This window comes from Pecten maximus, chromosome 3 (assembly GCF_902652985.1).
Source record: "Pecten maximus chromosome 3, xPecMax1.1, whole genome shotgun sequence".
NCBI lineage: Eukaryota > Metazoa > Mollusca > Bivalvia > Pectinida > Pectinidae > Pecten > Pecten maximus.
The window spans coordinates 42,394,541-42,418,941 of record NC_047017.1 but is presented as its reverse complement, the minus strand read 5'-3'; the positions used below and the strand labels follow the sequence as shown (position 1 = coordinate 42,418,941).

The following is a 24,401-nucleotide window of genomic DNA, read 5'->3' as shown; positions in this document are numbered from 1 at the left end:
ACTGATCGTAGTCCAGGGTTTTCCACATTAATCAATAAATGATGATAAAACACTGAGACATTTGCATTTGAAACAGATACTCATTTGAAGATAACAACTAAGTTATTAAGAAATAAAAAAAGTAAAAGAAATCCTTTATTAATGTGAAACAAAACATATTGACCAGCTACAGTCTTCTTATTTTTTTCAAACAGTCCGTTTTTCAACAATTTTTAGACAAACATATAATATACACTTTGATGTTATGTTGTGTATAAAGCTGTGACATCATAAAATGTTTGTGATCCAATTCATCATGGTGCTTATTAGTCCCCTACTTGTGAAACCGGGGGGACTATAGGTTTTGCCTGCGTCCGTCTGTCCGTCAGTCCGTCCGTCCGTCCGGTTAAAGTTTTGGTTAAAGTTTTAAAATGGCACACCATTCACTTAATAATGGTATTAGGATGCTGATTCTTTGCATAGAGGTTCTTTGGGTGTGTGGCATTACTTTTGTATGGTTAAAAGTGAAAAAATTATTTTCATTTTTTGAAATTTTTGCCATATTATGAACTTAACTTTTTTCTCTGTATTCTTCAGGTTAAAGTTTTGGTTGAAGTTTTATAATGGCACACCCTTCACTTAATGGTATAAGGATGCTGATTTTTTGTTTTTGCATAGAGGTTCTTTGGATGTGTGGCATTACTTTTGTATGGTTAAAAATGAAAAAATTATTTTCATTTTTTGAAATTTTTGCCATATTATGAACTTAACTTTTTTCTCTGTATTCTTCAGGTTAAAGTTTTGGTTGAAGTTTTATAATGGCACACCCTTCACTTAATGGTATAAGGATGCTGATTTTTTGTTTTTGCATAGAGGTTCTTTGGATGTGTGGCATTACTTTTGTTTGGTTAAAAGTGAAAAAATTATTTTCATTTTTTGAAATTTTTGCCATATTATGAACTTAACTTTTTTCTCTGTATTCTTCAGGTTAAAGTTTTGGTTGAAGTTTTATAATGGCACACCCTTCACTTAATGGTATAAGGATGCTGATTTTTTGTTTTTGCATAGAGGTTCTTTGGATGTGTGGCATTACTTTTGTATGGTTAAAAATGAAAAAATTATTTTCATTTTTTGAAATTTTTGCCATATTATGAACTTAACTTTTTTCTCTGTATTCTTCAGGTTAAAGTTTTGGTTAAAGTTTTATAATGGCACACCATTCACTTAATAATGGTATACGGATGCTGATTCTTTGCATAGAGGTTCTTTTGGTGTGTGGCATTACTTTTGTACAGTTAAAAAGGAAAAAAGTATTTTCTTTTTTTTGAAATTTTTGCCATATTATGAACTTAACTGTTATTGCTGTATTGAGGTTAAAGTTTTGGTTAAAGTTTTATAGTGGCACACCATTCACTTAATAATGGTATTAGGATGCTGAATTTTTGCATAGAGGTTCTTTGGGTGTGTGGCATAACTTTTGTACAGTTGAAAATGAAACAATTATTTTCATTTTTTGATTTTTTTTCCATAATATGGACTTAACTGTTTTCTCTGTATTGAATGCTTCACTGATGTGAGATTCTTTTGGAATAAAATCAGTGTACTACTATGCTGTGCTATGCAGAATTATGTTTATATTTCAATCCAAGGCTGTTACACATTTCAATTTAAATTCACTTTAGATTCTTTTACTCTGTACAGTAGACCCAAAAGAATACCTGAATATCTTTTATGGGCAGGAAACATTGTTTATTCACCCCAATAGAGTTGAATTACACACTTTGTTTGGAATGAACTTATTTTCATAAAATGATCATGTTTCAGTTGTGGCTAAACTTTTTTACTCAAATTTGGCTAAAGTTTTAACTTGGGGGCACCGGTAGGGGACATGTATTGGTTTAGCAATACTCACAGAATGCTTGTTTATTAAAATGTAATTAGGTTTTCACTCCAAACTCAATTGTGAGAACACAATATTCTATTTCTCAGGTGACTGCTGTAAGAGCATTATAATATTCTATTTCTCAGGTGACTGCTGTGATAACATTATAATATTCTATTTATCATGTGACTGCTGTAAGAGCATTATAGTATTCTATTTATCATGTGACTGCTGTGATAACATTATAATATTCTATTTCTCAGGTGACTGCTGGCTTTTGGCTGCTACAGCTTCCTTGACCATCAATAAAACCTTATTTGCACGCGTTGTGCCAACTGACCAGAACTTCACAGATGACTATTGTGGGCTGTTTCGCTTCCGTTTCTGGCACCAGGGAGATTGGGTGGAGGTTTTGGTGGACGACAGGCTCCCAACCTACTACAACAAGCTCTCCTTCATGCACTCTGCAGAGAATAATGAGTTCTGGAGTGCCCTGTTTGAGAAAGCTTATGCCAAGTAAAGAAATTTTGAGTGCATTTTACGTCAAAGATTTTGCTTCATCAGTATGGCGTGGGAAGGATGTCATAATTAAATATTTTTGCCTAGGCAAAAATCGAATATTGCTTAGGCAAAAATATTTCTGGCAATATTCAATTTTTGCCTAGGCAAAATTATTTCTGCCTAGGCAAAAATAATTTTGTTTCGATTATTGCCTAGGCAAAATTATTTTTGCTTATAGGCAGAAATATTTTTGCTTAGGCAAAAATCGAATTTTGCCTATAGGCACAATTATTTTTGCCTAGGCAAAAATATTTAATTATGACATCCTTCCCGCGCCATACATCAGTTCCATATTATGTTATTTCATATTTAAAAAAAAAATGATTGCGTTACTATTAAGCATTCTAGCAGAGAATAAATGTAATCATTCTATATGACTGTGAAGTAAGTTTCATATTAGCCAGAGACCTGGCAAAACTAAATTTGTCTTATGAAATTTGATCTGAAAAAGGTATTCTGCTTCTCCAGTAACATGATGACTATCTCTGGACAATTTTGATGAAGGGAGTCTGTGTTCCTGTATGTAACAAATGACAGGTGTTCTATATTGTTGTGTGATCGTGTTACAGGCTACAGGGGTTCTATATTCCTGTGTGATTGGGTTACAGGTTACAGGGGTTCTATATTCTTGTGTGATTGTGTTACAGGCTACAGGCCAGGGGTTCTATATTCCTGTGTGATTGGGTTACAGGCTACAAGGGTTCTATATTGTTGTGTGATTGGGTTACAGGTTACAGGGGTTCTATATTGTTGTGTGATTATGTTACATGTTACAGGGGTTCTATATTCCTGTGTGATTGGGTTACAGGCTACAGGAGTTCTATATTCCTGTGTGATTGGGTTACAGGTTACAGGGGTTCTATATTCCTGTGTGATTGTGTTACAGGTTACAGGGGTTCTATATTGCTGTGTGATTGGGTTACAGGCTACAGGAGTTCTATATTCCTGTGTGATTGGGTTACAGGCTACAGGGGTTCTATATTCCTGTGTGATTGGTTACAGGTTTACAGGGGTTCTATATTCCTGTGTGATGGGTTACAGGTTACAGGGTTCTATATTCCTGTGGATTGGGTTACAGGTTACAGGGGTTCTATATTCCTGTGTGAATTGGGGTTACGGCTACAGGGGTTCTATAATTCCTGTGTTGATTGGGGTTACAGGTACAGGATTCTATATTCCTGTGTTGATTGGGTTTACAAGGGCTAACAGGGAGTTCTTATATTCCTGTGTGATTGGGTTACAGGTTACAGGGGTTCTATATTCCTGTGTGATTGGGTTACAGGCTACAGGGGTTCTATATTCTTGTGTGATTGGGTTACAGGCTACAGGAGTTCTATATTCCTGTGTGATTGGGTTACAGGTTACAGGGGTTCTATATTCCTGTGTGTTTGGGTTACAGGTTACAGGGGTTCTATATTCCTGTGTGATTGGGTTACAGGTTACAGGGGTTCTATATTCCTGTGTGATTGTGTTACAAGTTACAGGGGTTCTATATTCCTGTGTGATTGGGTTACAGGCTACAGGGGTTCTATATTCCTGTGTGATTGGGCTACAGGTTACAGGGGGTCTATATTCCTGTTTGGTTGGGTTACAGGTTACAGGGGGTCTATATTCCTGTTTGGTTGTGTTACAGGTTACAGGGGTCCTACGAGTCCCTGAAGGGAGGTAGTACTTGTGAGGCCATGGAAGACTTCACTGGCGGTGTCACAGAGATGTTTGACCTGAGGAAGCCCGAGGACAAACTGCTCACCATCATGATGAAGGCCAGTGATCGAGGCTCTCTGATGGGATGTTCTATTGATGTACGTGATCAGTTCCAGCTCAGTTCTGTGTTAATGAAAAACCTGTCATATGTCCTGCTAATCAAGCAGTATCTACTAAAAAGTATCTGAAAATATTAATTTGAATTTACAGATACACAATAGAATAAGTCATCTCTGGATATTTGTAGAGGATTCATGATCAATTCAACCAGGATTATTCTGTTATCATTTTGATTAAAGGTTAACTTAATGTATGAGGAGCAATTCAGTTTTAACACAGAATACACTATAGAACACAAACTCCTACATGATCTAGATATGCTCATAGTTTTACAAAAGCTTAAACACTGATTTGAGATGTAATGGAACAGCATTAACATGCCTTGCTGTACTTTAGGAGTTCTTTAATGGTACAGAGTTTAGTATACCATTTTACAATTTAAACATTGTACTTTCTAACACTGTATGAAAATCTTAAGAGTTTAGGTATAAGTTTCAATTATGCTTATCGGAATGACAAATTTGAAACCCGTAAAAATTTACATATGGAACAAACATGTAAAACAAGTTTAATTATATGTCATGTGGAAACTTGTTTCTAACTGAGATGACATTGTTTTGTTTACAATACAGCAGTAATTAACATGTTTTTGTTGGTGACGCAGGCTGACCCGTCCCAGTTGGAAGCTGTTCTAGATAACGGGCTGGTGATGGGACATGCATACAGTATCACTGCTGTCAAGTTGGTGAGTTGTAGTAACCCAGGACAAAAAACAAATTTGATAGCTATAGATATGTGATTTCTTTTCTTTGTCCACCAGGCAGAAATTACCCTAACACTGTACTTCAGCAGCGACTGTGATGCCACAATAGACTAGAAGAATGATAATGTCTGTCTCTACAGATATTCTTTCATAAAAAAAATGTACTTTTAGATTATTAAGGAAGGTAAAAGCTTATTGCAAAAAGATATGTAGATAACTGTCAGGACGATGTATTGAAGATAACTAAAGATATTGAAGGAAACCTTTTCATATTTTGTCCTAATACTGATGCCTCACCCAAGGGATAGGTCCTTTTTGTCTCATGTACTGTTATGATATGTGCATATTTCATTAGAACATAAAGATGTGAATGATTGAAATCTGTTATCCTCTCATATAATAATAGTAATTTAACATGGAGATTCTTACTTATTCCATTATGAATTTTTTTTTTCTGTGAATTTGATTTTGTTCAAATGTTGGTTCTTTGTAGGTGGACATTAAGACACCCCGCACCAGTGGTCGTATCCCCATGGTGAGGGTTCGTAACCCCTGGGGAAACGAGGCAGAATGGAAAGGAGCCTGGAGTGACGAGTAAGATTAATCTACATTAAAATAGAATAGAAACTTTTATCAATTTTCACCCCAACACAAACAAAAATTAAGGTAAGGTAAACTTGGAGCAGATGAAAATGTGAAAATGATAATTGTCTTGTCTGTGAGGTGAGACTTTGGTGTTACTTTTTCTCGCATACTTTTGGGAAACTGAACACAAAACTTTTAAAGACCATTCTTCAAGTCAGAATTACCTTTCAGATAATACAAGTGAATTTTCTTTTGCTAGCATTTCACTTTTAAAGTTTTGTGTTTAGATCTATTGCTCAACAAAAAGTGTAAATCTAAAAACTGAACAATTGTAGTTGGATCACATAGTGGATATTTCAAAACATGGACACACCCTTCATCTACTGAATACCATCCACAATTTATGTTCCAGTGACTCTTGATATTACGGATACTGGGAATCTGTATGGTCTTTAAAAGTTTTGAACCAGACCTTGAATATAGTTGCATTGTAGTATGGGCATCTCAACACACCCTCCAGATTACATGAAATTTCATTTTTTCCTGTATTTTGGTTAAAGACCTTAGATTTTCAGAAATTACTTTATAAGATATCAGATGTACTAATGCATATGAATTTTCTTTTCACTTATCAGAAAGCATGATTTTTTGGAATTTGTGATTTTGATAATATATACAGGGTGATTCCTGATAAAAAGTTATTTCGGTCATATCTGAAAAAATATCAGTCTCAGACTTTGTCCTTAGTCTATATTTTCTTCCGGTCAATAAGATCATGTATCAATCTTATCAAAAGACTATACAGTAGTTGTATAATATTACAAGTATTTGATATTGGTAACATTTTGTTCTTAATGTATACATGAATATCTGATGTAATCTTCTTGTGGAATCTAGAATGTGTGACTGGAATGTTGTGTATAATTTTCTAGGTCTGAGGAGTGGAGATTCATTCCAGAGGAAGAAAAGCAGAACCTTGGTCTTACATTTGATGATGATGGTGAATTTTGGTGAGTTATGTTTTAAAGAAATTGTTTTGTTTGGTTGGTATATTTATTATTTCTGAGTGTTGACCTAAAAAGTAAAAAGTCCAACAGTTAAGCAGGAAGTGCTGCCTCACCAAGTAAAAAGTTAAACAATTTGAAGAGTTTAATTCGGCTGTTGCATTTTGTAATTAGTTTTGTTTCTATAGCATGATTGATAAAATACTGATACTCTGTCGGCATCTCTCTATGACTAAACTCATGACTTCTGTTCTTGACAGGATGTCATTTTCTGACTGGAAACAAAACTTCCAGAAGCTTGAGATCTGTAACTTGGGTCCAGACTCTCTAGATGAAGATGAGGTACAGAGTGGAGGCAAACGTTGGGAGTCCCAGACACAATCAGGAGAATGGATCCCAAGGGTCAACGCGGGTGGCTGTAGGAACTATCTGGGTAAGAGGGGTTAGACACCCTCCAGTCAGATTAGGCACCCTCCAGTCAGATTAGGCATCCTCCAGTCAGATTAGGCACCCTCCAGTCAGAGTCATTTTGATGTCCTTTTTAGAGGAGAATATATTGGTGTCATTTTGTCTATATTTGTTGTCTTTTTGGTTGTCTCAATGTTCCTTACTGGACTTACCTACCTGCCATGGGGGTTAGCTATTATTTCCCCTAGTTGAATATGTTTCATAATAATAGTTTCAATGCTTTCTACAATGCAAAGTCTACTTCAAAATATATCTATTTTACCTTAAGTATTACAATATTTTTTTCTGAAAATATCATTATACATGTATTGCAATATAGATTCCAATTGGTGAAATCACCCCCTAATTCCTGTTTGAGGTATAGTGATATACAATGTGAGGCTAGCTTTGTACCATAACAGTACTTCTGTTATAACTGTTAGCTATGAGGATAGATGGGACATAGCAGGGTGTCATAGTGTCATATTTGCCATTTAGAAAATAAAAAATAAAACATCTTCACTCTAGATACATTCTGGACTAACCCTCAATACAAAGTGACATTGGTGGACCCTGACGATGATGAAGATGACCTCTGTACCATGCTGGTCGGAATTCTGCAGAAGGACAGAAGGAAGCAGAGAAAGGAAGGACTGGACCTTCTAACCATTGGTTATGTCATCTACAAGGTTATTGTTCTCTGTATTGTTAAGAGTCTCTGGAGGAGGCATGCTTCAGTGATGGAAGAAAGTTCCATTTTCACGATTGTTCATAACTGATTGATTATTATCAATAATCAGTGATTGTCCATAACTGATTGATTATTATCAATAATCAGTGATTGTCCATAACTGATTGATTTTTATCAATAATCAGTGATTGTCCATAACTGATTGATTATTACCTATAATCAGTGATTGTCCATAACTGATTGATTGTTATCTATAATCAGTGATTGTCTATAACTGATTGATTATTATCAATAATCAGTGATTGTCTATAACTGATTGATTATTATCATTAATCAGTGATTGTCTATAACTGATTGATTATTAATAATAATCAGTGATTGTTCATAACTGATTGATTACTATCAATAATCAGTGATTGTCCATAACTGATTGATTATTAATAATAATCAGTGATTGTCTATAACTGATTGATTATTACCTATAATCAGTGATTGTCCATAACTGAATTGATTATTTTCAATAATCAGTGATTGTTCATAACTGATTGATTACTATCACTAATCAGTGATTGTTCATAACTGATTGATTACTATCACTAATCAGTGATTGTCCATAACTGATTGATTATTATCTATAATCAGTGATTGTCCATAACTGATTGATTATTAATAATAATCAGTGATTGTCCATAACTGAATTGATTATTTTCAATAATCAGTGATTGTTCATAACTGATTGATTACTATCACTAATCAGTGATTGTTCATAACTGATTGATTACTATCACTAATCAGTGATTGTCCATAACTGATTGATTATTATCTATAATCAGTGATTGTCCATAACTGATTGATTATTAATAATAATCAGTGATTGTCCATAACTGAATTGATTATTTTCAATAATCAGTGATTGTTCATAACTGATTGATTACTATCACTAATCAGTGATTGTCCATAACTGATTGATTACTATCAATAATCAGTGATTGTCTATAACTGATTGATTACTATCAATAATCAGTGATTGTCTATAACTGATTGATTACTATCAATAATCAGTGATTGTCCATAACTGATTGATTACTATCAATAATCAGTGATTGTCCATAACTGATTGATTACTATCACTAATCAGTGATTGTCCATAACTGATTGATTATTATCAATAATCAGTGATTGTCTATAACTGATTGATTATTATCTATAATCAGTGATTGTCTATAACTGATTGATTATTATCAATAATCAGTGATTGTTCATAACTGATTGATTTTTATCAATAATCAATGATTGTCTATAACTGATTGATTACTATCAATAATCAGTGATTGTTCATAACTGATTGATTTTTATCAATAATCAATGATTGTCTATAACTGATTGATTATCATCAATAATAAGTGATTGTCTATAACTGAATAGATTATTTTCAATAATCAGTTTCATTGGTTTACTTTCAATGTTTAAAATTGAGTGCTGCCTCTCTTATCAAGAATAATGGCAATTGTTCTTGATGGTTTTATGAATTAAAAGGTTCGTTCCTGTAAATTAATATTTCCTAATCGTAGAATACAAACTGATATTAAACACTATCAAATGCCTTTGTTGTCAATTGTGAACGACTGCTACATTTTACACATATATTGATAGATATGAAGACGTTGTATAGATCTGAGCACTTTAGAGAGTTCAGGTTTTATATTGATGTATTAAAAGTTTTATACCCTCTACTTGAGGTATATATAGTGATGTAGTAAAGGTTTATATACCCTCTACTGAGGTATATATAGTGATGTAGTAAAGGTTTTATACCATCTACTGAGGTATATATAGTGATGTAGTAAAGGTTTATATACCCTCTACTGAGGTATATATAGTGATGTAGTAAAGGTTTTATACCATCTACTGAGGTATATATAGTGATGTAGTAAAGGTTTATATACCCTCTACTGAGGTATATATAGTGATGTATTAAAAGTTTTATACCCTCTACTGAGGTATATATAGTGATGTAGTAAAGGTTTATATACCCTCTCCTGAGGTATATATAGTGATTTAGTAAAGGTTTATATACCCTCTACTGAGGTATATATAGTGATGTATTAAAAGTTTTATACCCTCTACTTGAGGTATATATAGTGATTTAGTAAAGGTTTATATACCCTCTACTGAGGTATATATAGTGATGTATTAAAAGTTTTATACCCTCTACTGAGGTATATATAGTGATGTAGTAAAGGTTATATACCCTCTACTGAGGTATATATAGTGATGTAGTAAGGGTTATATACCCTCTACTGAGGTATATATAGTGATGTAGTAAAGGTTTATATACCCTCTACTGAGGTATATATAGTGATGTAGTAAGGGTTATATACCCTCTACTGAGGTATATATAGTGATGTAGTAAGGGTTATATACCCTCTACTGAGGTATATATAGTGATGTAGTAAGGGTTATATACCCTCTACTGAGGTATATATAGTGATGTATTAAAAGTTTTATACCCTCTACTGAGGTATATATAGTGATGTAGTAAAGGTTATATACCCTCTACTGAGGTATATATAGTGATGTAGTAAGGGTTATATACCCTCTACTGAGGTATATATAGTGATGTAGTAAAGGTTTATATACCCTCTACTGAGGTATATATAGTGATGTAGTAAAGGTTTATATACCCTCTACTGAGGTATATATAGTGATGTAGTAAAGGTTTATATACCCTCTACTGAGGTATATATAGTGATGTAGTAAGGGTTATATACCCTCTACTGAGGTATATATAGTGATGTAGTAAAGGTTTATATACCCTCTACTGAGGTATATATAGTGATGTAGTAAAGGTTTATATACCCTCTACTGAGGTATATATAGTGATGTATTAAGAGTTTTATACCCTCTACTTGAGGTATATATAGTGATGTATTAAAAGTTTATATACCCTCTACTGAGGTATATATAGTGATGTATTAAGAGTTTTATACCCTCTACTTGAGGTATATATATTGATGTAGTAAAGGTTTATATACCCTCTACTTGAGGTATATATAGTGATGTAGTAAAAGTTTATATACCCTCTACTGAGGTATATATAGTGATGTAGTAAAGGTTTATATACCCTCTACTGAGGTATATATAGTGATGTAGTAAAGGTTATATACCCTCTACTGAGGTATATATAGTGATGTAGTAAGGTTTATATACCCTCTACTGAGGTATATATAGTGATGTATTAAGAGTTTTATACCCTCTACTTGAGGTATATATAGTGATGTAGTAAAGGTTTATATACCCTCTACTGAGGTATATATAGTGATATATTAAGAGTTTTATACCCTCTACTTGAGGTATATATAGTGATGTAGTAAAGGTTTATATACCCTCTACTGAGGTATATATAGTGATATATTAAGAGTTTTATACCCTCTACTGAGGTATATATAGTAATCACTTGGTGTATGCTAATGTGCATCCATGCAAAGCTTGTGTACCAGACAACTCCTGAACTCCTGGACAGATTTAGTTCATATTTACAAAACCTGGTAACATCACAACAAGTTTTACACCTGGTTAGACTTTGGTGATCATCAGTCAAGCTTAAAGGTTGAAGAACACACAAGACCACTTTCAGAAAATCTGGTGTACTAGATACCTCATGAACCTGATGGCTTTATTTTATGGATGATGGTGGTGGGAGGTATATCATTTTGAGCCACAACATCCTTTATTCAATTATATTTGATTTGACAAATAGATTACTAATTCATATTTTACAGGAGTAAATGATTGTTTGATACTTAACATAGATCAGAATGCAATTTATTTTTGAAAAAAAAAAACAAAAAAACTTACGTGTGTTGTCTGACATATCAATGAAGATATTGACAAGAAAAACATTTTATTTAATGCTTTACACAGTCTGTTTTAATTTTGTTTAGATGAAGGATGATGCGGAAAGTGATGGTCCCCTGGATTTGAAGTTCTTCAAATACAACGCATCCACAGCCAAGTCTCCATCCTTCATCAACATGCGTGAGATCTGTGGCCGTCACAAACTGCCTCCTGGTACCTATGTCATCATCCCGTCCACATTTGAACCTCACCAGAAAGGAGAGTACCTTGTCAGGATCTTCTCAGAAAAAGCAAACCAGACTGGGTAGGTATAGACTGTTAAATGAGATTTGGGTATTTTATCCCGTTATGGAACCATTGTAGAGTCTTCTAACTCTTCACTACCCAATCAGTAGTGTCATAATGCCAATTACACCTGTTATGTTGTGGACACAGGTTTATTAAGTCCTTGTAGAGTTCTAGTCACCTGTATAGGCTCCTGTTGTTTCAATGGTAGATACAAAGTAAAAGATTCACTATGTAAGAAAATAAAGAGTCATGCAGTCAATTAAAAGTATGGCCATTTTCAACCTGAGAAAATTTAAATAAATCTTGTTCTTCCATTTCAAATAAGATTTCTGGATTTTAAGCTCTCTAAATATAAAAAAGAAAATCTGAGACATGTTGTATTTCATTACAAAATTGGGACCAGTAAAATTTTTTTTCTCTATTAATTTTTTTGTCTTCTTATGCATGAAAAAAAAATCAACCCAAACTTAATGTGTAGGCAGCGATATTAAAAATGTGATTGGTTAAGGGGAGGTAATTTTGGTGACCTAAGATGATATATGGTCAAAGGGGAGATAATTATGGTCTATTCTGTTGACAGGGAAATGGACGAGGAGACTGGTATGATTGAGGATCAGGTAATTACTGTTGTGTTTTAATATACAGTAGATACAGTTGTTATTACAGCTGATACTAGTAGTCAGACTTATTATCATGTTGTATATATTCCCCAGTCTACAATTACTTTTACACCTATATTTTCCATTACTGCACCCTCAGTATTATTTTTCTACGTTCAGATTTAACTATAATTTTCTGTTTCTATGATGTATTATAAGATTTCTGTATGTTTATATAGTCATACGTAATGTGTTTAAGCCTGTAATCACATTGTGTAAGCTTCTTGTATATTATTAGTTGTTAGATGGTAATGCATGAACCGTACTGACAGTGTTAGTCGTCAGAGTTCAACGTGTCTATACTTTACCTGTTTGTGACTCCACTAAATGGGTCAAAGTGACCAAAGTAACATCATTTGAAGACACAATGTAAAAACAAAGAAACATTCCAGTGTATTCTTCCCCTTCAATATGTTTCCTGTAATTATAATTATTGAATTTATGTAAAATGAATTAATTTCTATTCCTATTTTTTTATGATGATATTACATTTTTGTTACATTCATTTGATATGGCATGTTGAAGATGTTAAAGATGTACTTTACAGTGGTAGATAAGTGGATAAGTATATCAGCTAACTATTTTGTCTTAATTAGTGTAATTCAGTAGACACCATATTGTCTTCGCAGTCTTGATGAAACACACAATTAACAGTAAATAAAGAAGTAATAAAGAAGTACCCTGGCGGTGCTGATAAGATATATCGCTGTACTGTATTTAAACGTATAGTTCAGAGGCTATCTTACTATCTTTTATTTTTGTGCTAAAAACATTGATTTTATTTTATCATAGCACATTATATGCAGTAGCTAGTGGTGATTGCAAATGTGAGCCACAAATTGATAATGCACCAAACTTTGAGCTCACAAAAATGAGAGATCTTAGTTTTCTATAATGGATTTCATTGCAGTAGCTAATGCATGTGTCTATGAATATTTATACTTGGTGTGTGTTGTCTATCACAGAGCAGTCTCGTTAGTCTAGAACGATACAATGTATATACAACAAAGGATGGACAGGTCATCGTAAGTTATACGTGTGATACAGCTGTCTTCCAAACTCTTGCTAGACTGTGCATATTAGCAAGATGATTGAGGTGGTTTGAAAAATTACAGCATTGCTTCCTGAATCTACACATAAATTGTTTGAATTCACAAGTTTTTAAGTGATTTCTCTGTTGGTAAAACTGTTATTTTAGACAAGAAGTCAAATTATTTTTTGCCAGATTATTTTTCCGTTATTTCTCGAGTACAGATTATATACTGCATGTTTCTTTTAATTATTTTGATTTTAAAGTCGCCTGTGATTTGTAAGTAAAATGCTCTCAGTATTAATGATTCTTCACTGGTGTCAAATCCTGTAGTGTTACACACAAAAAAGTAGCTGACAGTGTCTTTGTCTGGATGTCTTTACTGAGCTTATTCTGGGGATGACTCATTTGACATTGGCAGAACTTTACTATTGAAGATGATGTAATGTTTTTGGAATCATTTTGCTAAAAAGAAACAATTAGAAGAAAAAAGAAACAATATCAAGGCAGTTTTTAGCTTCAAGAGATACCTTAGGTGAAAATGATGGGATAAAATCTTTAAATAAAAATGAAAATATTTTTAGGATTCAGTTGGATCTTTAGCTGTGAAGTTGATCTCATTTGATGTGACTCATACTATATGTTCATTTTACTCCTACGTTTGAGGGCAAGATAAAGACTCAGAACTTTTGAATATACAGGTTTACCTATCTTATAACAGAGAACAACCATATGCTATTTCTTTATCAGCAGGGAAAGTGAGGACGAGATTTAGAAATACTTTAATTCTGCATTGAGCTTCCTCTTTGGTCTAAGGGAGATAACCCCAGGCATTTTATCCTTTTCCTTGTGAGCTTCTACTGACATAAGATTCTGCAAATAATGTTGAGCTTCTGTTTACAGTGAAACCTGTCTAAACTGACACATTTGAGGTACATGTATACATACAACCTCAGGTGTAGTCTATGACTGGTCTCATCAACACCAGTCTTGATCTCGCCAAATGTTTACATAAATTCTTTCATCTGAAGTACCGTTGAAAAATTGAATGATTTTATAGAATTTCTTTTTATTTTATCTTTTTATCTAGCTTTTATTTATTTTTCATTATCCTTTACATTTCAAATGATTTTGATATGAAGTTTTCTTTATAAAATTTCAAAATGAAGAAGTTTGATTTTGTTTATTTTCCCCTGCTTTGATTTGTGTTGTGACCTTTTGTTATGGTTTTATTACTAACTGTATATTTTGTTTTGTCCATTCCGTACTTTTGTTCTGTTCTATATATTTATTTTTAATATTGTGTAATATTTGATCAGGAGTAAGTTGATGATTATTTTTACCCGATAATGAATATAGTGTTTCTTTGTTATGATGACACAGGTCAAATCTGTATAATTTTAACTAATGGATGATATATACTGAAAATGATCGAACATTTCTCTACAAAGATGTCGACTCCAGAGTCAGTGCCTGCGGTAGCCTGTGCCCCTCCCACACATCAGTCAGCTGTCGAGATACCAGTCGTTAGTAGTTTAAGCCTGCGGACCGTAGACGATTGTCTCCCTATTGTACATAATATTTCTCTTCGCCAAATATGGTGATCAGTGTGAACCCTTTATTAACATAACTAGACAGTTTCTTGTTAATTTTATTGGTGTGACATTTCTAGACATTTACCTGTTAATTTTATTGGTGTGACATTACTTGACACCTGTTAATTTTATTGGTGTGACATTACTTGACCTGTTCCTGTTAATTTTATTTGTGTGACATTACAAGATGCACATGTTAATTTTATTTGTGCGACATTACTTGACACCTGTTGATTTTATTGGTGACATTACTAGACACCTGTTGATTTCATTGGTGTGATATAACTAGACACCTATTGATTTTATTGGTGACATTACTTGACACCTGTTGATTTTATTGGTGACATTACTAGACACCTATTGATTTTATTGGTGACATTACTAGACACCTGTTGATTTTATTGGTGTGACATAACTAGACACCTGTTGATTTTATTGGTGACATTACTAGACACCTGTTGATTTTATTGGTGACATTACTAGACACCTGTTGATTTTATTGGTGACATTACTAGACACCTGTTGATTTTATTGGTGACATTACTAGACACCTGTTGATTTTATTGGTGACATTACTAGACACCTGTTGATTTTATTGGTGACATTACTAGACACCTGTTGATTTTATTGGTGTGATATAACTAGACACCTGTTGATTTTATTGGTGACATTACTAGACACCTGTTGATTTTATTGGTGACATTACTAGACACCTGTTGATTTTATTGGTGTGACATAACTAGACACCTGTTGATTTTATTGGTGACATTACTAGACACCTGTTGATTTTATTGGTGACATAACTAGACACCTGTTGATTTTATTGGTGACATTACTAGACACCTGTTGATTTTATTGGTGTGACATTACTAGACACCTGTTGATTTTATTGGTGTGACATTACTAGACACCTGTTGATTTTATTGGTGTGACATTACTAGACATTCCATTTGTTTGGTATTACAACTCCTAATATACTCTTTATTTATGTAATGTTTGTATACTAGGCAGCGTCTGAAGGCGAGGTCAATGAACCAACACCAGTTCCTCCTGTCCCAGAGGTACAGGAATGTTGATTTCAAATTTCTTCAGGATGATCCAAACTTGATCCAGAGTTGTCTTTCCTTTAATGAAGCTGTCATCCCATGGTTCCAGATCACTGTATACCCCTGTTTACCCTGTAAATCGACCTTTTCACTGTTTCCCTTAATAATTTGTATACCTTACTCTTTTAAAGAGTTGTCTGCTCTTGTTTCTGTTGTCCTTACTTGGACTATTATCCTCTCTTCTAAAGAGTTGTCTTCCCTTTTTGCTCCCTATGTCAGAATTCTGCCAGTATGCTGTTTGTTGTTTGACAGATGAATGGCAAGATTAAATGGATTTTCTGATTGGTAATTAACACCTGGTACATGTTCAAGCTTCCCCAAACAACAAGTGCCACAAAAAACTTCATACCCATTGCTTGATTATACCGAAGATTTATACCATCTGAAAAACCCTTTTAGCAAGTATTTCCACTCTCTCAAAAATCCTATAGCCAAATAATTTCGCCCTCAGGAGATCGGTGGAAATATTACAGAACATGTTTGAACATGTTATTCCCCATTGGTTGACCTGCTTCATGATGTATAAGATTGCTATGATACCGAGGATGTTGTGTAGACATTCCCAGCAGGTCTGGTGTGAGCATGCTCCTTCACCCTCTAGTAGGGAAACATGTTCAGCCCTCTGTTTTGTGTGATGTGTATTAATGTGAAAAAAACAGTAGTTGTGTACAATGTATTTCAAATAGAATTAATACTCTTAATACTGGTGATATTATTCATTTCTGTTAGATAAATACATCTTGTGTTTTAGTGTTAGACTTGCTATATACTCAGACCTATAAAATAGATCACATTTTGAATACATAGAAATCTTATATTGCTTTTTATTTCTGTAGATTTATCTAGATATTATCTCTGTTGTAGTCAGTTTCTCCAGATATTATCTCTGTTGTAGTCAGTTTCTCCAGATATTATCTCTGTTGTAGTCAGTTTCTCCAGATATTATCTCTGTTGTAGTCAGTTTCTCCAGATATTATCTCTGTTGTAGTCAGTTTCTCCAGATATTATCTCTGTTGTAGTCAGTTTCTCCAGATATTATTTCACTCCCAGTAGATTAATTTCAGATTTTGTAATACATTATTTGTTTTTTTTTTACCTTTGTTAAATGTTTGTCTGATTTTGTGTTTATGATTTGATTACTACAGAGGACGGCCGCCAGAGTAAGTGAACTACTTACAACAACTTAACACTGTGTCAGAGTGCAGTGATATCTGTCTTCCTGTTGTCTGTCTTTCATTGACCCGTGTGAGGCTGGCTTGTTTACATGAGGAAGTGACTTGTACATTTAATGATATGCTAATGGTTTTGAATATGTATGAGATAATGCTTGAAATGCAAATACGCATGAATTATATGAATGAGTTTATATCATGATAAGAAGACATCAGTATTTAATAGCTGTGTTTCAGGTTGAGGGTGTTTGTATTAATTGTATGTACTTGTATAATTAACTGATGCATTCAGACTGGGCAGTCTTACGTACATGTATATCAACAGAGAATGTACATTTTTGAATGACGTATGTTATGATTTTGCACTCTAATAAACATATATCAGGATTTGCTGTGTATGCATGAATTATGCAGCAAGTCAATGCATATAGACACATGCATGGAAACGATTTTAGGTCACCTGAGATGACGTCTTAAGTGACCTACTGTTTGAAAATGTTCTGGAAAAGCACAAAAAAACAACAAAACAAAAACGAAACAGATATCTTATTGCATAATTGTCTTAACGTATCCAGACGATCGACAAAGCTTGATCAGTTGCTATTTTAACATGCAGTATCTTGCTGATGATAGTGGTTTCCATCTTGGTTTGTCTTCGTATGATTGGTTTTTACTCAACAAGCATGATGTATCTTTAATGTTGAATTTGAGAAAAAGCATTCTGACTGTGGACTTGTAAATATATCAAGGTGAATGAGGTCAAAACAATCTAAACTGAAGTGTTCTCTTACCCAGCTGTCCAAGGGAATATAACTTGTATGCATAGAGTGGTATATCCTATGCATGCTTCTGTAAAAATATTAAAATCAGACTAGTATACTTTACCAACTGTAGAACATTATTACTACAATGACATGTGAAAGATTGTTTTGTATAATTTTTGTCAAAAAGTAAAATAATTAATGAATAACTAATGTAATATAAAGATTATATTGAAATCTGAAATGGCTGTGGTCTATGATAATGATTTGAGACAAGATAGGAAACTTTTGTAAGTTTGTGAATCTTAAAGATACATTGGATCCTGTTTGACACTTTGATTCCTTAAACTGATTTTGAGTTACTTTACGTGAAAAAGTCTGGAGTGCATACCATACTATGTAATGTTTGTGTAACACATTCCTCCTGTGTATAGTTTTAGTACGGCAGCACAGTACTAGTGTTATATCACTTCTCAATTTCCAACTGTCTTCAACATTATATCTTTTCATTTATGTTTCAAGGGCAATCGAAAGTTTCATCATTATCCTCCTTCATCAAGGTCAGGTCATACAGCGCCATCTAGTGCTAGGCGAAAGGCGCCGACTAGAAACTATGACCATATGTCCCGGCGAGAAGCCTTAGAGGTTCTATACAACGCTCTCAATGTAACCCTTTACTTGTTTATATCTACCGGATCATGTGCTAGTCTTCCTGTCTATACTCTCTACTGCTGTGGATGTCTAAACTTTTCTGGCCTAAATATATCTCTTGACCTAACGAACAGTAGTGGGGGATTTGGGCTTATTGGGTTTTTGTATTATGATTTTGATATTATAATTATTGGCATACAGATAGCTCCTCAGTTTGGGTTTTTTCTTTTTCCTTATTTTGTATTACATACATTTCATAAACACTTAATCTTGATTGTTAATTTAAAAGTATTCAGTGGTTGTAAGTAGATCTTCTATCCTTTAGCTAGAGTTTGTGGCCCTCAATAATCTGAATCAAGGACATATGGTGTAGAGTCTCATGCCTCCTCAGTATGGCATGGCGACCTTTTTTTTTTTGAGGGGGGGTTGGGGTTGTGGCATGCTCTAAGCTACATGATCATAGCATGGTATCAGGTTCAATAAATTCATATTTGCTTATCATTTACCAATATGAAAGAATGCGGGTGAGGGGAATAATATTTAGGAAAAAGGAGTACAATTCAAAATCCCACTTACAGTAGTCGGGGCAGATACATTTGTGTGTAGTCCTATACCATTCACTTCTGACTGGAGAATCAAATCTTAAGATGTTACTAGTAGTGAACAATTGTTTTTGTATAGAGTCTAGAAAACATGGCCAGATATACACAATACTGCTTCCTTCCTGTCCCTCTTGCTTTGCTAGAATTTTATTAAATTCTATGTTGATAGAACAACAGAAAAACAGTAGATCTAGTTAGACTTACATCAGGTGCCTATATATAACCAGGAAAGTGTCAGGATATTACTGTAGACCTGGACCAATATTAGGGGTAGATGTAGACTGTGGGGATGTTACTGTAGGTCTGGACCAATATTAGGGGTAGATGTAGACTGTGGGATGTTACTGTAGACCTGGACCAATATTAGGGGTAGATGTAGACTGTGGGGATGTTACTGTAGACCTGGAACAATATTAGGGGTAGATGTAGACTGTGGGGATGTTACTGTAGACCTGGACCAATATTAGGGGTAGATGTAGACTGGGGATGTTACTGTAGACCTGGACCAATATTAGGGGTAGATGTAGACTGGGGATGTTACTGTAGACCTGGACCAATATTAGGGGTAGATGTAGACTGGGGATGTTACTGTAGACCTGGACCAATATTAGGGGTAGATGTAGACTGTGGGGATGTTACTGTAGACCTGGACCAATATTAGGGGTAGATGTAGACTGTGGGGATGTTACTGTAGACCTGGACCAATATTAGGGGTAGGTGTAGACTGGGGATGTTACTGTAGGTCTGGACCAATATTAGGGGTAGATGTAGACTGTGGGGATGTTACTGTAGACCTGGACCAATATTAGGGGTAGATGTAGACTGGGGATGTTACTGTAGACCTGGACCAATATTAGGGGTAGATGTAGACTGGGGATGTTACTGTAGGTCTGGACCAATATTAGGGGTAGATGTAGACTGTGGGGATGTTACTGTAGACCTGGACCAATATTAGGGGTAGATGTAGACTGTGGGGATGTTACTGTAGACCTGGACCAATATTAGGGGTAGATGTAGACTGGGGATGTTACTGTAGATCTGGACCAATATTAGGGGTAGATGTAGACTGTGGGATGTTACTGTAGACCTGGAACAATATTAGGGGTAGATGTAGACTGTGGGGATGTTACTGTAGACCTGGACCAATATTAGGGGTAGATGTAGACTGGGGATGTTACTGTAGACCTGTACCAATATTAGGGGTAGATGTAGACTGTGGGGATGTTACTGTAGGTCTGGACCAATATCAGGGGTAGATGTAGACTGTGGGGATGTTACTGTAGACCTGGACCAATATTAGGGGTAGATGTAGACTGTGGGGATGTTACTGTAGGTCTGGACCAATATTAGGGGTAGGTGTAGACTGTGGGGATGTTACTGTAGACCTGGACCAATATTAGGGGTAGGTGTAGACTGTGGGGATGTTACTGTAGACCTGGACCAATATTAGGGGTAGATGTAGACTGTGGGATGTTACTGTAGACCTGGACCAATATTAGGGGTAGATGTAGACTGTGGGATGTTACTGTAGACCTGGACCAATATTAGGGGTAGATGTAGACTGTAGGGATGTTACTGTAGACCTGGACCAATATTAGGGGTAGATGTAGACTGTGGGGATGTTACTGTAGGTCTGGACCAATATTAGGGGTAGATGTAGACTGTGGGGATGTTACTGTAGACCTGGACCAATATTAGGGGTAGGTGTAGACTGTGGGGATGTTACTGTAGGTCTGGACCAATATTAGGGGTAGATGTAGACCTGGACCAATATTAGGGGTAGATGTAGACTGTGGGGATGTTACTGTAGACCTGGACCAATATTAGGGGTAGATGTAGACTGTGGGGATGTTACTGTAGGTCTGGACCAATATTAGGGGTAGATGTAGACTGTGGGGATGTTACTGTAGACCTGGACCAATATTAGGGGTAGATGTAGACTGTGGAGATGTTACTGTAGACCTGGACCAATATTAGGGGTAGATGTAGACTGGGGATGTTACTGTAGACCTGTACCAATATTAGGGGTAGATGTAGACTGTGGGGATGTTACTGTAGGTCTGGACCAATATTAGGGGTAGATGTAGACTGTGGGGATGTTACTGTAGACCTGGACCAATATTAGGGGTAGATGTAGACTGGGGATGTTACTGTAGACCTGGAACAATATTAGGGGTAGATGTAGACTGTGGGATGTTACTGTAGACCTGGACCAATATTAGGGGTAGATGTAGACTGTGGGGATGTTACTGTAGACCTGGACCAATATTAGGGGTAGATGTAGACTGTGGGGATGTTATTGTAGACCTGGACCAATATTAGGGGTAGGTGTAGACTGTGGGGATGTTACTGTAGGTCTGGACCAATATTAGGGGTAGGTGTAGACTGTGGGGATGTTACTGTAGACCTGGACCAATATTAGGGGTAGATGTAGACTGTGGGGATGTTACTGTAGGTCTGGACCAATATTAGGGGTAGATGTAGACTGTGGGGATGTTACTGTAGACCTGGACCAATATTAGGGGTAGATGTAGACTGTGGGGATGTTACTGTAGACCTGGACCAATATTAGGGGTAGATGTAGACTGTGGGGATGTTACTGTAGGTCTGGACCAATATTAGGGGTAGATGTAGACTGTGGGGATGTTACTGTAGGTCTGGACCAATATCAGGGGTAGATGTAGACTGTGGGGATATTACTGTAGGTCTGGACCAATATTAGGGGTAGATGTAGACTGTGGGGATGTTACTGTAGATCTGGACCAATATTAGGGGTAGATGTAGACTGTGGGGATGTTGATGTAGATCTGGACCAATATTAGGGGTAGATGTAGACTGGGGGGATGTTACTGTAGACCTGGACCAATATTAGGGGTAGATGTAGACTGTGGGGATGTTACTGTAGGTCTGGACCAATATTAGGGGTAGATGTAGACTGTGGGGATGTTACTGTAGACCTGGACCAATATTAGGGGTAGATGTAGACTGTGGGGATGTTATTGTAGGTCTGGACCAATATTAGGGGTAGATGTAGACTGGGGATGTTACTGTAGACCTGGACCAATATTAGGGGTAGATGTAGACTGTGGGGGTAGGTCTGGACCAATATTAGGGGTAGATGTAGACTGTGGGGATGTTACTGTAGACCTGGACCAATATTAGGGGTAGATGTAGACTGTGGGGATGTAACTGTAGGTCTGGACCAATATTAGGGGTAGATGTAGACTGGGGATGTTACTGTAGACCTGGACCAATATTAGGGGTAGATGTAGACTGTGGGGATGTTACTGTAGGTCTGGACCAATATTAGGGGTAGATGTAGACTGGGGATGTTACTGTAGACCTGGACCAATATTAGGGGTAGGTGTAGACTGTGGGGATGTTACTGTAGGTCTGGACCAATATTAGGGGTAGATGTAGACTGTGGAGATGTTACTGTAGACCTGGACCAATATTAGGGGTAGATGTAGACTGTGGGGATGTTACTGTAGACCTGGACCAATATTAGGGGTAGGTGTAGACTGTGGGGATGTTATTGTAGACCTGGACCAATATTAGGGGTAGATGTAGACTGGGGATGTTGATGTAGATCTGGACCAATATTAGGGGTAGATGTAGACTGGGGGGATGTTACTGTAGACCTGGACCAATATTAGGGGTAGGTGTAGACTGTGGGGATGTTACTGTAGACCTGGACCAATATTAGGGGTATATGTAGACTGTGGGGATGTTACTGTAGACCTGGACCAATATTAGGGGTAGATGTAGACTGGGGATGTTACTGTAGACCTGGACCAATATTAGGGGTAGATGTAGACTGTGGGGATGTTACTGTAGACCTGGACCAATATTAGGGGTAGATGTAGACTGGGGATGTTACTGTAGACCTGGACCAATATTAGGGGTAGATGTAGTCTGTGGGGATGTTACTGTAGACCTGGACCAATATTAGGGGTAGATGTAGACTGTGGGGATGTTACTGTAGACCTGGACCAATATTAGGGGTAGATGTAGACTGTGGGGATGTTACTGTAGACTGTGGGGATGTTACTGTAGACCTGGACCAATATTAGGGGTAGATGTAGTCTGTGGGGATGTTATTGTAGGTCTGGACCAATATTAGGGGTAGATGAAGACCTGGACCAATATCAGGGGTAGATGTAGACTGTCAGAATTCAAAATTGTCAAATGCAATAAAAAGATGATACATTGTACTACTGTTGTCAGGGGTATGGTCAACACAGGGTTGGTCAACACAGGCGTGGTCAAAATAGAGTTTGTCAACACAGGTGTGATCAACACAGGGTTGGTCAACACAGGTGTGGTCAAAATTGGGTTGGTCATCACAGGTGTGGTCAACACAGGGTTGGTCAACACAGGTGAGGTCAACACAGGTGAGGTCAACACAGGTGTGGTCAACACAGATGTGGTCAAAATAGGGTTGGTCAACACAGGTGAGGAAATATAAAGGTCTCTCTGAAGGACTACATGTATAATTATATTTATGCTATAATATGTTCCATCACTCAACATGAGCAAAATTCCATGAATGGCAAGGTGATGGCTGTGCATGCAGTCTTGAAAAAAGTAAAGTACTTGATTATTCAATGCTTAAGATATATAATGAATGAGACATGGATGTGAGGAAATGTACTTTTAGCTCTCATAAGAAAAGCGATTCTTTTGTTAAATTTCGGTCCGTAAAATTCAAAGGTAAATTGTATTTTGTGTCTCAAACTGAACCTCAAGAAAAGGTACGAACCCATGCTGAAATCATGTAAAGTATGTGAAGCATTAGGCATTGTAAAAATCATTGATGTAAAATATCTTGTTCTGTATTAGCCTTATTGGAATCATGCCTCAAATTTGGTTTTACCTTTTTTGCACCATATAGAGAAAGGCGAGAACAATGCTATTAAATCCTGTACATACTCCTATCAAACCGATTACCTTACATTGCTAGCTATGATAATCCATTCCTTCCATCCTAATGCAATTTTACC

General features: G+C 35.8%; 1 protein-coding gene and 2 long non-coding RNA genes across 19 annotated transcripts in view; 2 read left to right on the top strand and 1 right to left on the bottom strand.

The window, feature by feature from the left end:
* Nucleotides 1-24,401, top strand: part of LOC117324246 (calpain-B-like) — a 67,318-nt gene that overhangs the window by 28,688 nt on the left and 14,229 nt on the right. For 5 of the 17 annotated variants that reach the window (XM_033880004.1, XM_033880003.1, XM_033880002.1 and 2 more), the window contains 13 exons: nucleotides 2,125-2,377; nucleotides 4,056-4,224; nucleotides 4,851-4,931; nucleotides 5,443-5,543; nucleotides 6,467-6,544; nucleotides 6,799-6,971; nucleotides 7,514-7,674; nucleotides 11,621-11,838; nucleotides 12,403-12,439; nucleotides 14,963-15,037; nucleotides 16,114-16,167; nucleotides 17,358-17,372; nucleotides 18,668-18,811. In XM_033880004.1, the coding sequence (XP_033735895.1) occupies nucleotides 2,125-2,377; nucleotides 4,056-4,224; nucleotides 4,851-4,931; nucleotides 5,443-5,543; nucleotides 6,467-6,544; nucleotides 6,799-6,971; nucleotides 7,514-7,674; nucleotides 11,621-11,838; nucleotides 12,403-12,439; nucleotides 14,963-15,037; nucleotides 16,114-16,167; nucleotides 17,358-17,372; nucleotides 18,668-18,811 (1,559 nt within the window). Of the gene's footprint in view, nucleotides 1-2,124; nucleotides 2,378-4,055; nucleotides 4,225-4,850; nucleotides 4,932-5,442; nucleotides 5,544-6,466; nucleotides 6,545-6,798; nucleotides 6,972-7,513; nucleotides 7,675-11,620; nucleotides 11,839-12,402; nucleotides 12,440-13,446; nucleotides 13,507-14,962; nucleotides 15,038-16,113; nucleotides 16,168-17,357; nucleotides 17,373-18,667; nucleotides 18,812-24,401 lie in introns of all 17 variants that reach the window. The other 12 variants (XM_033880017.1, XM_033880016.1, XM_033880005.1 and 9 more) reach the window with 11 other exon arrangements.
* LOC117324248 lies at nucleotides 20,761-22,821 on the top strand. The gene is made up of 3 exons (XR_004531943.1): nucleotides 20,761-21,029; nucleotides 21,159-21,726; nucleotides 22,517-22,821. It is a non-coding gene; the product is annotated as an uncharacterized LOC117324248 (long non-coding RNA).
* On the bottom strand, nucleotides 21,046-21,272 carry LOC117324249. The gene is made up of 2 exons (XR_004531944.1): nucleotides 21,161-21,272; nucleotides 21,046-21,081 (listed from the first exon to the last, which is right to left on the bottom strand). It is a non-coding gene; the product is annotated as an uncharacterized LOC117324249 (long non-coding RNA).